A 15182-nucleotide genomic window follows, 5' to 3' on the forward strand; every position below is an offset into this window, starting at 1 on the left:
TTTAACCTTGCTAATGAATCACCCGTTTTTTGGATTCATTTCATAGACCACATCTGATTCTATTTCCAATCACTGACAGTGTCCAAATAGGCCTCCTACAGTACCTGTTGCTCTCCATCCTCCACATACTGAGCGTATACATATACTGACTTCTATACTAACAGTGGCCCCTGCTGTTGTTTCCAGGTCACTTCACCCAGGTGGTTTGGAAGGATTGCAGCGAGGTAGGTGTGGGCCTGGCCACAGATGGGCAAACAATCTTTGTAGTGGGCCAGTACCACCCAGCTGGCAACATGTGCAACGCGGGCTACTTTGAGAAGAATGTCCTACCACTGGGTAGCTCCACCTCTAGAGCCCCAAATGTTTCCCCACAGGTAACACATCATTGATTGGTTGCAATGATTGGTGAACAAAAATTAAAAAATACAATTATATTTAAATCCCATACAACAGCCCAGTTACGATTGTCTCTCGGCAAATAAGCAACTACTAAAGATAAACTAGGTATTTCTGAATTAACCCATTGTATGACACAGCATTGGATACCTCAATGTCTCAACTGACAAATATATTTTCTTTCCTACAGCTGGAGAAGGAGGGAGCCTGAGTGTACCCCAGTCTAAAATTGCCAGATCCTCTTCACCTGCATATAAGGCTCCTCCTCAGGTGAACGGCACTGGTGAGATGTTTTAAATGAATTTTCAGTAAATGTCTCCCATTATGTAAAGATAACATAATAATATTGGATAGGTAGTAGGCCCAATTTTGCCCTCTGAATTTTGGCCATAAATCTTACAGCCATACAATCCTTTCAAGTCATCGCAAGTGTCTCGGTCGTTAGGAGTTGGAACAAGTATTTTAACTTAATGTGCAGTCCATCCATCCATCTGTCTGTCTGCTTGCTCTAAAACCTTGGCTGAGGGGGAAGCAGTCTAATGCTCAACAGAACTATAGGGAAGGTTACTGTTTTGTGTGTGTGTGTGTGTGTGTGTGTGTGTGTGTGTGTGTGTGTGTGTGTGTGTGTGTGTGTGTGTGTGTGTGTGTGTGTGTGTGTGTGTGTGTGTGTGTGTGTGTGTGTGTGTGTGTGTGTGTGTGTGTGTGTGTGTGTGTGTGTGTGTGTGAATATGGGTGAGTGAATGCCGATGGTTGTCTAGAGGGTGGTGGGCTAAGTGGTGACTCACTCTACATTGCAGAATAATAGTGAGGACATCAAAACGATGAAATAACACAAATGGAATCATGTAGTAACCAAAAAAGGGTTACACAAATCAAAATATATTTTAGATTTTAGATTCTTCAAAAAGCAGCCACCTTTTGCCTTTATGACAGCTTTGCACACTCTTGGCATTCTCTCAACCAGCTTCACCTGGAATGCTTTTCCAACTGTCTTGAAGGAGTTCCCCCATATGCTGAGCACTTGTTGGCTGTTTTTCCTTCACTCTGCAGTCCAACTCATCCCAAACTATCTCAATTGGGTTGAGGTCAGGTGATTGTAAAGGCCAGGTCATCTGATGCAGCACTACATCACTCTCCTTCTTGGTCAAATAGCCCTTACACAGCCTGGAGGTGTGTTTTGGGTCATTGTCCTGTTGAAAAACAAATGATAGTTCCACTAAGCACAAACCAGATGTTATTGCGTATCGCTGCAAAATAGTGTGGTTGCCATGCTGGTTAAGTGTGCCTTGAATTCTAAATAAATCACAGACAGTGTCACCAGCAAAGTATCCCCACACCATCCCACCCCCTCCTCCATGCTTCACAGTGGGAATTACACATGCGGAGATCATCCGTTCACCTACTCTGTGTCTCACAAAGACACGGCAGTTGGAACCAAAAATCTCACATTTGGACTTATCAGACCAAAGGACAGATTTCCACCGGTCTACTGTCCATTGCTCGTATTTCTTGGCCCAAGCAAGTCTCTTCTTCTTATTGGTGTCCTTTAGTAGTGGTTTCTTTGCAGCAATTCGACCATGAAGGCCTGATTCACGCAGTCTCCTCTGAATAGTTGCTGTTGAGATGTGTCTGTTACTTGAACTCTGTGAAGCATTTATTTGGGTTGCAATTTCTGAGGCTGGAAACTCTAATTAACTTATCCTCTGCAGCAGAGGTAACTCTAGGTCTTCCTTTCCTGTGGTCGTCCTCATGTGAGTCAGTTTCATCACAGTGCTTGATGGTTTTGCGACTGCACTTGAAGAACTTTGAAAGTTCATGAAATTTTCAGATTTGACTGACCTTCATGTCTTAAAATAATGATGGACTCTCTTTGTTTATTTGAGCTGTTCTTGCCATAATATGGACTTGGTCTTTTACCAAATAGGGCTATTTTCTGTATAACACCCCTACCTTGTCACAACACAACTGATTGGCTCAAACCCATTAAGAAGGATAGAAATTCCACAAATTAACAAGGAACACCTGTTAATTGAAATGCATTCTGGCCTCCCGGGTGGCACAGTGCTTAAGGGCGCTGTACTGCAGCGCCAGCTGCGCCACCAGAGACTCTGGGTTCGTGCCCAGGCTCTGTCGTAACCGGCCGCGACCGGGAGGTCCGTGGAGCGACGCACAATTGGCCTAGCGTCGTCCGGGTTAGGGAGGGCTTGACCGGTAGGGAAATCCTTGTCTCATTGCGCACCAGCGACTCCTGTGGCGGGCTGGGTGAAGTGCGTGCTAACCAAGGTTGCCAGTTGCACGGTGTTTCCTCCGACACATTGGTGCGGCTGGCTTCCGGGTTGGATGGCGCTATGTTAAGAAGCAGTGCAGCTTGGTTGGGTTGTGGTATCGGAGGACGCACGGGAGCCCATACGGGAGTTGTAGTGATGAGACAAGATAGTAGTACTAAACAATTGGATACCACGAAAAAGGGGTAAAAAAAAGCATTCCAGGTGACTACCTCATGAAGCTGGTTGAGAGAAATTCAAGCGTGTGTAAAGCTGTCATCAAGGCAAAGGTTGGCTACTTTGAAGAATCTAAAATATATTTTGATTTGTTTTACACTTTTTTTGTTACTACATGATTCCATATGTGTTATTTCATAGTTACATTTACATTTACATTTAAGTCATTTAGCAGACGCTCTTATCCAGAGCGACTTACAAATTGGTGCATTCACCTTATGACATCCAGTGGGACAGTCACTTAACAATAGTGCATCTAAAACTTAGGGGGGGTGGGGTGAGAGGGATTACTTAACCTATCCTAGGTATTCCTTAAAGAGGTGGGGTTTCAGGTGTCTCCGGAAGGTGGTGATTGACTCCGCTGTCCTGGCGTCGTGAGGGAGTTTGTTCCACCATTGGGGGGCCAGGGCAGCGAACAGTTTTGACTGGGCTGAGCGGGAGCTGTACTTCCTCAGTGGTAGGGAGGCGAGCAGGCCAGAGGTGGATGAACGCAGTGCCCTTGTTTGGGTGTAGGGCCTGATCAGAGCCTGGAGGTACTGAGGTGCCGTTCCCCTCACAGCTCCGTAGGCAAGCACCATGGTCTTGTAGCGGATGCGAGCTTCAACTGGAAGCCAGTGGAGAGAACGGAGGAGCGGGGTGACGTGAGAGAACTTGGGAAGGTTGAACACCAGACGGGCTGCGGCGTTCTGGATGAGTTGAAGGGGTTTAATGGCACAGGCAGGGAGCCCAGCCAACAGCGAGTTGCAGTAATCCAGACGGGAGATGACAAGTGCCTGGATTAGGACCTGCGCCGCTTCCTGTGTGAGGCAGGGTCGTACTCTGCGGATGTTGTAGAGCATGAACCTACAGGAACGGGCCACCGCCTTGATGTTAGTTGAGAACGACAGGGTGTTGTCCAGGATCACGCCAAGGTTCTTGGCGCTCTGGGAGGAGGACACAATGGAGTTGTCAACCGTGATGGCGAGATCATGGAACGGGCAGTCCTTCCCCGGGAGGAAGAGCAGCTCCGTCTTGCCGAGGTTCAGCTTGAGGTGGTGATCCGTCATCCACACTGATATGTCTGCCAGACATGCAGAGATGCGATTCGCCACCTGGTCATCAGAAGGGGGAAAGGAGAAGATTAATTGTGTGTCGTCTGCATAGCAATGATAAGAGAGACCATGTGAGGTTATGACAGAGCCAAGTGACTTGGTGTATAGCGAGAATAGGAGAGGGCCAAGAACAGAGCCCTGGGGACACCAGTGGTGAGAGCGCGTGGTGAGGAGACAGATTCTCGCCACGCCACCTGGTAGGAGCGACCTGTCAGGTAGGACGCAATCCAAGCGTGGGCCGCGCCGGAGATGCCCAACTCGGAGAGGGTGGAGAGGAGGATCTGATGGTTCACAGTATCGAAGGCAGCCGATAGATCTAGAAGGATGAGAGCAGAGGAGAGAGAGTTAGCTTTAGCAGTGCGGAGCGCCTCCGTGATACAGAGGAGAGCAGTCTCAGTTGAATGACTAGTCTTGAAACCTGACTGATTTGGATCAAGAAGGTCATTCAGAGAGAGATAGCGGGAGAGCTGGCCAAGGACGGCACGTTCAAGAGTTTTGGAGAGAAAAGAAAGAAGGGATACTGGTCTGTAATTGTTGACATCGGAGGGATCGAGTGTAGGTTTTTTCAGAAGGGGTGCAACTCTCGCTCTCTTGAAGACGGAAGGGACGTAGCCAACGGTCAGGGATGAGTTGATGAGCGAGGTGAGGTAAGGGAGAAGGTCTCCGGAAATGGTCTGGAGAAGAGAGGAGGGGATAGGGTCAAGCGGGCAGGTTGTTGGGCGGCCGGCCGTCACAAGATGCGAGATTTCATCTGGAGAGAGAGGGGAGAAAGAGGTCAGAGCACAGGGTAGGGCAGTGTGAGCAGAACCAGCGGTGTCGTTTGACTTAGCAAACGAGGATCGGATGTCGTCGACCTTCTTTTCAAAATGGTTGACGAAGTCATCTGCAGAGAGGGAGGAGGGGGAGGGGGCGGAGGATTCAGGAGGGAGGAGAAGGTGGCAAAGAGCTTCCTAGGGTTAGAGGCAGATGCTTGGAATTTAGCGTGGTAGAAAGTGGCTTTAGCAGCAGAGACAGAGGAGGAAAATGTAGAGAGGAGGGAGTGAAAGGATGCCAAGTCCGCAGGGAGGCGAGTTTTCCTCCATTTCCGCTCGGCTGCCCGGAGCCCTGTTCTGTGAGCTCGCAATGAGTCATCGAGCCACGGAGCGGGAGGGGAGGACCGAGCCGGCCTGGAGGATAGGGGACATAGAGAGTCAAGGGATGCAGAGAGGGAGGAGAGGAGGGTTGAGGAGGCAGAATCAGGAGATAGGTGGGAGAAGGTTTGAGCGGAGGGAAGAGATGATAGGATGGAAGAGGAGAGAGTAGCGGGGAGAGAGAGCGAAGGTTGGGACGGCGCGATACCATCCGAGTAGGGGCAGTGTGGGAGGTGTTGGATGAGAGCGAGAGGGAAAAGGATACAAGGCAGTGGTCGGAGACTTGGAGGGGAGTTGCAATGAGGTTAGTGGAAGAACAGCATCTAGTAAAGATGAGGTCGAGCGTATTGCCTGCCTTGTGAGTAGGGGGGAAGGTGAGAGGGTGAGGTCAAAAGAGGAGAGGAGTGGAAAGAAGGAGGCAGAGAGGAAAGAGTCAAAGGTAGACGTGGGGAGGTTAAAGTCGCCCAGAACTGTGAGAGGTGAGCCGTCCTCAGGAAAGGAGCTTATCAAGGCATCAAGCTCATTGATGAACTCTCCGAGGGAACCTGGAGGGCGATAAATGATAAGGATGTTAAGCTTGAAAGGGCTAGTAACTGTGACAGCATGGAATTCAAAGGAGGCGATAGACAGATGGGTAAGGGGAGAAAGAGAGAATGACCACTTGGGAGAGATGAGGATCCCGGTGCCACCACCCCGCTGACCAGACGCTCTCGGGGTGTGCGAGAACACGTGGGCGGACGAAGAGAGAGCAGTAGGAGTAGCAGTGTTGTCTGTGGTGATCCATGTTTCCGTCAGTGCCAAGAAGTCGAGGGACTGGAGGGAGGCATAGGCTGAGATGAACTCTGCCTTGTTGACCGCAGATTGGCAGTTCCAGAGGCTACCGGAGACCTGGAACTCCACGTGGGTCGTGCGCGCTGGGACCACCAGAGTAGGGTGGCCGCGGCCACGCGGTGAGGAGCGTTTGTATGGTCTGTGCAGAGAGGAGAGAACAGGGATAAACAGACACATAGTTGACAGGCTACAGAAGAGGCTACGCTAATGCAAAGGAGATTGGAATGACAAGTGGACTACACGTCTCGAATGTTCAGAAAGTTAAGCTACGTAGCAAGAATCTTATTGACTAAAATGATTAAAATGATACAGTACTGCTAAAGTAGGCCAGCTGGCAGTGGGTGCGTTGTTGACACTACACTAATCAAGTCGTTCCGTTGAGTGTAATAGTTTCTGCAGTGTTGCTATTCGGGGGCTAGCAGGCTAGCTAGCAGTGTTGTTTACGTTACGTTGCGTTAAAAGAACGACAATAGATGGCTAGCGAACCTAGAAAATCGCTCTAGACTACACAATTATCTTTGATACAAAGACGGCTATGTAGCTAGCTAAGTAGCTAGCTACGATCAAACAAATCAAACCGTTGTACTGTAATGAAATGAAGTGAAAATGTGATACAACCTGTGAATGCGACCGGGTAGTTGAGTTCTATACAGAAGACGTTGGCTAGCGTTGGCTAGCTGTTGGCTAGCTAGCAGAGTCACCTACGTTAAGGACGACAAATAGCTGGCTAGCTAACCTCGGTAAATTAAGATAATCACTCTAAGACTACACACTCTAAACCTAAACAACACAATTATCTTGGATACGATGATACGAAGACAGCAAAGACAGCTATGTAGCTAGCTAACACTAAACTAATCAAGTCGTTCAGTTGAGTGTAATAGTTTTCCCAGTGCAGCTAATCAGTGGACGTTAGCTAGCTGGCTAGTGAAGACTACGTTAGGACGGCGAAATACGATAATTACGCAATTATCTTTGATACAAAGACGGCTATGTAGCTAGCTGAGAAGAAATTGCTAGGATAAGACAAATCAAACCGTTGTGATATAATGAAATATAATGAAATATAATGAAAAAGTTATACTACCCGTTGGAGCGACGTGCAGATGCGACCACTCGCTCCAACCGGAACACATAGTAGTAGTTCTGATGTCTTTACTATTATTCTACAATGTAGAAAATCCCTGAAATGAATAGGTGTGTCCAAAGTTTCGACTGGTGCTGTATATCGATATGGACTGTTCAGTATTTTCTTTTAGTGAAGAGTTATCACATATTTTGAATATTTACTTTTCCCCTACTCAAGGAAACCAATAATGTATATATTTTTTGTAAAATGTATGATTTCCCCATAAATGTATATTTGCAAATGTCTGATGTATCAAGCAAGTGTTTTGAATGATCACTTATGTTGTCACACACACTCAATAGTGAGACCAAAGGATACAGGATGAAATTCATGGTATGAAACACAAGTAAACTCAACAATTACTGTGGTTTTTAAAGGTGGTGTCAAGCCTTCAAACAAACTACTACATGATACATTCCAACAGATAATCTGGCACGATAATTACTAATGTTGACTCTTGTCTCTGTTGCAGTTCAGCAGAAGAACAAAACAATGACAGGTGAGTAAATATTTTTCCACTATCATTCCACTACATCAGACATTATTGTTCTCTATGCCAAAGGATGTATTTTTTATAGTAATTGGACACCACAATCTGTAAATCCGGTTAACTTTTGTGTGTGTGTGTGTGTGTGTGTGTGTGTGTCTGTCTGTCTTCCAGACTGTGGTTTTGAGAGGCAGTTTGTGGATGCTCATAATGACTATCGCAGGAAGCATGGTGCCCCGCCCCTAGCTCTGAGCAGAGACCTGTGTAACTCCGCCCAGAAGTGGGCAGACCATCTTCTGACAATCAAAAGCCTGAAGCACAGCTCCACCAATCACGGAGAAAACCTTTACTACGCATACAGCTCAACCCCCAAAAAACCTGTTGGTGAGCATATGTCAGAAAAAAAAGAAAGAAAATCTAATAAATTCTTTATTGTGCAATACATTGAACATGTTACATCTGCTCCTGCCATGCCCTCTACTTCTCATCCTGTGTCTCCCTAACCTGCCACCCCTGCCCTAGTGCTCTCTCTCTCTCTCTCTCTCTCTCTCTCTCTCTCTCTCTCTCTCTCTCTCTCTCTCTCTCTCTCTCTCTCTCTCTGTGTTTGTGATTGTGTGAGTGGAGACAGGTGTGCTGGAGGCAGAGCAGATCCCAACCAGCTGCAATCTGTTCCATAATCAAGGCCTCTACAAATACTCAGCCCTGCCATTTCCACACTGCCAGTTTGTAGCCTCTGCGCAGTAACGCTGCGGTTCAAGCTGTTTGTTCCTGCGTAGAGATTGTTATCCTGTTGTGCATGGTTTTCCCTAGCCTGACGCTGCTTTTCGCTCCGCTACAGTTCCATCCACTCTGACTCTGGTCCCTGCCTCCAGTCCCTCGTCTTGTCAGTCCTGCTTCCCTGCCCTGGACCCCCGCTCTACTGCTTACTTGGATTTCGCTCCGGAACTACATACCCTGCCCCTACTCCACTTGCCCCAGCCTAGGTTCCTGGTTCCATGCTACCCACCCGAGCTTCCCCTGGCCTGCACCCCATCTCCCCCCAAGCTTTTCAATAAATACCTTAGTTACCTTATCCCTGTCTCCTCGTTTGAGTCTGCACTTGGGTTCACCTGCTCCGCCCTGCGTAACAGAATATGCAGCAGAGCTCAACTAGTGGAAAGTACAGTATTGAATAGAGCCTACAGTGGATATTGTGTACACAACTTATCCTCTCCACTTATTAACTAGCATATGCAGACTGATTTTGAGTGGATAATTTTCCTGAATGCTCATTTGATAATAAATTGGTTCCGCTTTGTATCTTTTTCTGAATGCACTTTAAAGGGAAGGATGCAGTGGACAGTTGGTACAGTGAAATCAAAGATTACCACTTCAATAAGCCTGGCTTCAGCTCCGGTACAGGTGAGATACACAATCTGCAGAATCTAGGGTAAGACAGGTGTGTACTGCATTGTCAGAACTAGAAGCACAAGCATTTCGCTACACTCGCACTAACATCTGCTAACCATGTGTATGTGACAAATAAAATTTGATTAGATTTTTACTGCCACCACAATTTAAAAAAAGTAATTTCTGGAGTTTAACCTTGCTAATGAATCACCCGTTTTTTTGGATTCATTTCATAGACCACATCTGATTCTATTTCCAATCACTGACAGTGTCCAAATAGGCCTCCTACAGTACCTGTTGCTCTCCATCCTCCACATACTGAGCGTGTACATATACTGACTTCTATACTAACAGTGGCCCCTGCTGTTGTTTCCAGGTCACTTCACCCAGGTGGTTTGGAAGGATTGCAGCGAGGTAGGTGTGGGCCTGGCCACAGATGGGCAAACAATCTTTGTAGTGGGCCAGTACCACCCAGCTGGCAACATGTGCAACGCGGGCTACTTTGAGAAGAATGTCCTACCACTGGGTAGCTCCACCTCTAGAGCCCCCAAATGTTTCCCCACAGGTAACACATCATTGATTGGTTGCAATGATTGGTGAACAAAAATTAAAAAATACAATTATATTTAAATCCCATACAACAGCCCAGTTACGATTGTCTCTCGGCAAATAAGCAACTACTAAAGATAAACTAGGTATTTCTGAATTAACCCATTGTATGACACAGCATTGGATACCTCAATGTCTCAACTGACAAATATATTTTCTTTCCTACAGCTGGAGAAGGAGGGAGCCTGAGTGTACCCCAGTCTAAAATTGCCAGATCCTCTTCACCTGCATATAAGGCTCCTCCTCAGGTGAACGGCACTGGTGAGATGTTTTAAATGAATTTTCAGTAAATGTCTCCCATTATGTAAAGATAACATAATAATATTGGATAGGTAGTAGGCCCAATTTTGCCCTCTGAATTTTGGCCATAAATCTTACAGCCATACAATCCTTTCAAGTCATCGCAAGTGTCTCGGTTGTTAGGAGTTGGAACAAGTATTTTAACTTAATGTGCAGTCCATCCATCCATCTGTCTGTCTGCTTGCTCTAAGACCTGGGCCAGTTCCACAGAGACTTCCTACGGGCGTGTAACAACCAGCGGATGGCACACGGAGCCCCAGCCCTCACACTGGACCCAGCCCTGAGTCAGGGGGCGCAGGCATGGGCAGAAACTCTACTGGGAGAGCGGGTGCTGAAGAACTCATCCTCCCCCCATGGTGAAAATATCTGGGCCAAGACGGGGTCAGCGGGCATCACTGCTACGGGTAGGGAGAACCAGGAGGACGGATGGTCAGCAGGGACAGGGATTTCTCAATAGGCAGTACATATGGCGGGCATATTTTGAATGGTTCCGGATGGGGATCGCTAACCCTATGCCTAACCTTAACTCTTACCATAACCTTAACGTTGACGCTAACTTCATCAACCCCATCCCTCCAAGCCTAACCTTAATCCTAACCCTAACCAATTTCGAACCCTATGCCTATCCTTTGGATATGCCTAACCTTTAGATATGCCTAACCTTTAGATATGCCTAACCTTTGGATATGCCTAACCTTTAGATATGCCTAACCTTTAGATATGCCTAACCTTTAGATATGCCTAACCTTTGGATATGCCTAACCTTTAGATATGCCTAACCTTTGGATATGCCTAACCTTTAGATATGCCTAACCTTTAGATATGCCTAACCATTGGATATGCCTAACCTTTAGATATGCCTAACCTTTAGATATGCCTAACCTTTGGATATGCCTAACCTTTAGATATGCCTAACCTTTAGATATGCCTAACCTTTGGATATGCCTAACCTTTAGATATGCCTAACCTTTAGATATGCCTAAACTTTCGATCTGCCGGCTGAACATCCACTTCTTTCTCAATAAGTACATTCCCAGGGGATCCCTCAAGGTGTGCACATTTTTAATCTAATGTATGACTTCTTTCTTTCTCCGATAAGGTCAAGAGGTGGTGGACGCCTGGTACAAACAAGAGGAGAACTATGACTTCTCCAAACCAAGACATCAGGACAAAACAGGTAAACCTTTCAGCATTAAAAGTAGAAGACAAGTATTATTTTTTGTTAAATAAATGTAACCTTTATTTAACTAGGCAAGTCAGTTAAGAACAAATTCTTATTTACAATGACGGTCTACACCGGCCAAACCCGGATGACGCTGGGCAAATTGTGCGCTGCCCTATGGGACTCCCAATCATGGCCGGATGTGATACAGCCTGGATTAGAACCAGGGACTGTAGTGACGCCTCATGCACTGAGATGCAGTGCCTTAGACCGCTGCGCCACTCGGGAGCCACTCGGGAGTATACAGTAATGTCATGTGCTACGCCAAAGAGGTCTAAAAAATAGCTCTAAAATTACACCTTGCTTTAAACGATCATCTCTGACCACAGCATGCCATGTTTAAAGTCTGCCCTGCGTTGATATTTTCCTCAATGTTAAACGTATTGTTAATCCAAAAGAATTTGGTGATAATTGTGCCCCATTGTCAATCATCGCTCCCTTTCTTTCATTTCCTCTCCCTCACTTTTTCTTTGTTCATCCGTTTCAGGGCAGTTCACACAACTGGTGTGGCGTAGCTCCAAGGAGGTGGGCGTCGGCATGGCAAACGGTGGCACGGGGATGCTCGTTGTGGTGGCACACTTTAAACCGGCTGGCAACATCAGCAACCCCGGTTACCACGCTCAGAATGTGATGCCAAAAGGGTCGAAAATTACCGATAAGCCAGTGGAGGTCGTCACTTCGAGAATGCAGGCGTTGGCCGTGAACTCACTGTCAGGTGAGCATGTAATGTGAACTTTGTTATGATGCTTTATGACAGTTTTATGACATTGTTGTGATATTGTTGTGAAGGCACTATGAGTGGGGGTGACAAAGTGTCACTCATACCTTTTAAAGGATTAATAAAGACTTAATATACCGCGTAACTCTCCATGTCCCGTATAGCCAATGAGCTTGTCCAGTTCGGCCGGGCTCTCCTGAAGTCTCTCAACCAATACCGGAGCCAGCACGGGGCATTACCTCTGGTGCTAAGCCCTGCCCTCACTAGGGAGGCCCAGGATTGGGCGGCTCACCTGGTGAGCATCAACACACTGATGAATAGCGGCAAAGGCCACGGGGAGAACATATTCTACTGCTCTGGCTCCAGCACAGCGACCCCTACTGGTGAGGCACATACCTGCACTGCACTGACAAACAACTTATAAAGGCCAATGGGTAAAAAGAAAGTCAAGGGCCTAATTCCAATATGAAGTATGAGTATTATGAACTAACTCCGATACTGGATATGATGTTCACATAGTAGTCACAATCCAAAGTCTCTGTCAATTGCCCAAAACTTTGGTTTGTTATTGTATGGTGTCGCAGGAAAAGGCTCTGCACAATGCTTGTAAAGTTCCCAAAAAATGTGCATTCATTTATATATTGTCCTTCTCTTGCATATGAATTATAGGATCAGATGTGGCTGAGTCTTGGTACAAGGAGATTGAGAAGTATAACTTCTCATCCCCTGGTTTTCAGAGTGGAGCAGGTACGGTGTCCAGTGCCCTGACACCTCATAACAACACAATGCTTTTGATATATAACCTCAACCACAACAGTCATTGTACAATATAGAAAGTATTTTGTGAAAGTATTTAATCTAAACTCAAAATCAGGAAAACAACAGTGCTCCCTGGCAGTGAATTTACCATAATCAATAACACATATGACATGAAACACAATTCAAGTCCATAAGAAATGTTAGGAGTAAGACATGCTGGCCGAAAATGTATTGTTTTCTGCATTTGGTGTTTGTTTGAAAAAGAAAATCAGTTGATTGGTGGTACTCTTGTCCTAGGTAATTTCACTCAAATGGTCTGGAAGTCCTCAAAGCAAGTAGGCGTGGGTTTGGCGACCAGTGGGCGGGGCACGTTTATCGCCGTGGCGTTCTACGATCCAGCGGGCAACATCACCAACCCAGGCTATTTCCATGACAACGTGAAAACCAAAGGAAGCAATACTCTAGTCTGAGCCATATATATGTAGTATGTATGCCAGCACTCCCAAAGGTTTCTATAGGAACGGGTGCTTATCTGGGCAAACACATTGTTGCTGTTATCTTTGGTTGTTGCTATGATTTGTCCTCTTTTGGAAGGATAAGAATCTTTTTTTGTTAGTTCATTGTTTTCCATAGATGGTGCCATTCGAACGCACCACGCAGTTGCCAGGAGCCATCAGTGTAGACGGCCGTTGCGCCGTCTTATGCGAGACAAACCTGACCTTAACTTTTTTAACTTCTATCTCAAATGATACCCTTACATTGTTATTTTCTAACCAACAACAGTAATTTGGGAAATCTGTATAAATGGCTTTTACGTTGTCTTAATAGGAAATCATTTTAATGGTTATGTGTATTTTTTCATAACTGCAATATAAAAGTAAGATTTTCACCGGACAGTTTCTTTTATAAGTTCATTTTTCTGTTATCTCGAGTTATTTGGCTTTGAACTCGTCCTATAATCGTATTTGTGGCCAAAGCATTAACTGGAGAAAAAACTCCATCTCAAATAGACAGTTTCATAAATGCTTGCTATTTCCTCATAGAACATGATGTCACGTTGGCTCGCTGAGCTGGCCAATCAGTGGTCAACTTGCATGAACATTTCTAATGACCGGTATACTCCCACACCATTCTGTTGGGGTATGTCCACGCCATTCAAACACATATAATAAGGATCTCTACAGATCGGTGTCCTACGCGCGGGACGGTTGAGCTAATGCGATTGTATGTTGACATACAGACTGAGACTGCACTGTGTTGACATACAGACTGAAACTGCACTGTGTTGACATGCAGACTGAGACTGCACTGTGTTGACATACAGACAGACTGCACTGTGTTGACATACAGACTGAGACTGCACTGTGTTGACATACAGACTGAGACTGCACTGTGTTGACATACAGACAGACAGACTGCACTGTGTTGACATACAGACAGACAGACTGCACTGTGTTGACATACAGACTGAGACTGCACTGTGTTGACATACAGACTGAGACTGCACTGTGTTGACATACAGACTGAGACTGCACTGTGTTGACATACAGACTGAGACTGCACTGTGTTGACATACAGACTGAGACTGCACTGTGTTGACATACAAGGGGCAATAAATGGTGGAATTAAATGTTTGTAGGTTGTAACATTTGTGCCACACTTTGAAAAAAATATTAAACGAGAGCTTACATCTAGTTAGCACCATTGCTGCCGTCTTCCACCAGCAGAGGGAAACAACTTGTTACCTTTCACTGTATTCCCTGTCAAATAAACAGGCAATCTAACTGGAGACATGTAAAGAATCTGTCTCACACACACAAACACACACACAGACAGGGTGAACAATTGTTACTCGCTTCTGTAACCACAGGGACAGACAGGCTTTGCATGGGGAATGCAAACAGAAACTCGCATGGCATCACATTACACCATTGTTCTCTATATCCCTAGGAGGAAAAGTGATGTGCTGTTATATAAGGGCCATCATAGTCACATTTTTAAAAAGGTCAGCAGATAAAAGCTCAGAAACTTTTGTTTTTGCATTCTAGTTTGAATAGACGGGTCAAATAGGATTCTAACGATAACGCAGGAATATGGTGTATGAAACTGTTTTCTACCTATGTGCTTTGAGGATTATAACTACTGTGTTTATAGTTTGGAATATTAATTGAGCTTTGTTGGTAATGACAAACAAGATTGAGAACATTCTGTTATCACTTTGAAAAACACCTGACTGTAACCTGTTAACTGAACCTTGTAACTAAAGATCACTGATATCAGTAATAGTGGGAGATCAAATTTAAAGTTTATGGATGAATGTTTATTTTTAACGCATTAAATCTGCGTGGTTACAGGGTTAGAATGAAAACAACTCAAAGTGTTAAGTTTAGGTATTCATTCCGAGTAAGGTTTGGGGATGGCTTACTACAAAATAATTAAAAACAACATGCTGTTTCCATCAAGTATAATCTATTCTCCTGGCTTGGTAGAGCACTATGAACTGCCATGGCACAGTGGTCACAACAGCACGCTTGGGCCTTAGCGGCGAGCTCCGCCTCAAAGCATAATGAGTTCGGGCCAGTGGCAATAGTTTTACATTTTTGCGATGAGCCCTGTTCTC

The 15182-nt window shown here is 45.6% G+C and overlaps 1 protein-coding gene across 1 annotated transcript; it reads left to right on the plus strand.

Annotated features, from left to right (window-relative positions):
• The first annotated feature begins 360 nt into the window (after positions 1-360).
• glipr2 (GLI pathogenesis-related 2) lies at positions 361-14346 on the plus strand. Its single transcript, XM_046290428.1, has 13 exons — positions 361-374; positions 587-679; positions 7551-7577; positions 7740-7949; positions 8889-8966; positions 9331-9519; positions 9732-9824; positions 10055-10267; positions 10963-11040; positions 11573-11800; positions 11968-12186; positions 12473-12550; positions 12860-14346. Exons 3-13 carry the CDS (start codon positions 7571-7573, stop codon positions 13030-13032), a joined length of 1566 nt encoding a protein of 521 aa, XP_046146384.1. The 5' UTR covers positions 361-374; positions 587-679; positions 7551-7570; the 3' UTR covers positions 13033-14346.
• Positions 14347-15182: the final 836 nt, after the last annotated feature.

Source organism: Oncorhynchus gorbuscha, linkage group LG11 (genome assembly GCF_021184085.1).
Source record: "Oncorhynchus gorbuscha isolate QuinsamMale2020 ecotype Even-year linkage group LG11, OgorEven_v1.0, whole genome shotgun sequence".
NCBI lineage: Eukaryota > Metazoa > Chordata > Actinopteri > Salmoniformes > Salmonidae > Oncorhynchus > Oncorhynchus gorbuscha.

Excerpts from the sequence above, each read along its gene's own strand:
- glipr2 (XM_046290428.1), top strand. Across the intron at positions 7,950-8,888 it reads AACCCCCAAAAAACCTGTTG|GGAAGGATGCAGTGGACAGT; the intron begins GTGAGCATATGT and ends TGCACTTTAAAG. Across the intron at positions 9,825-10,054 it reads TCCTCAGGTGAACGGCACTG|ACCTGGGCCAGTTCCACAGA; the intron begins GTGAGATGTTTT and ends GCTTGCTCTAAG.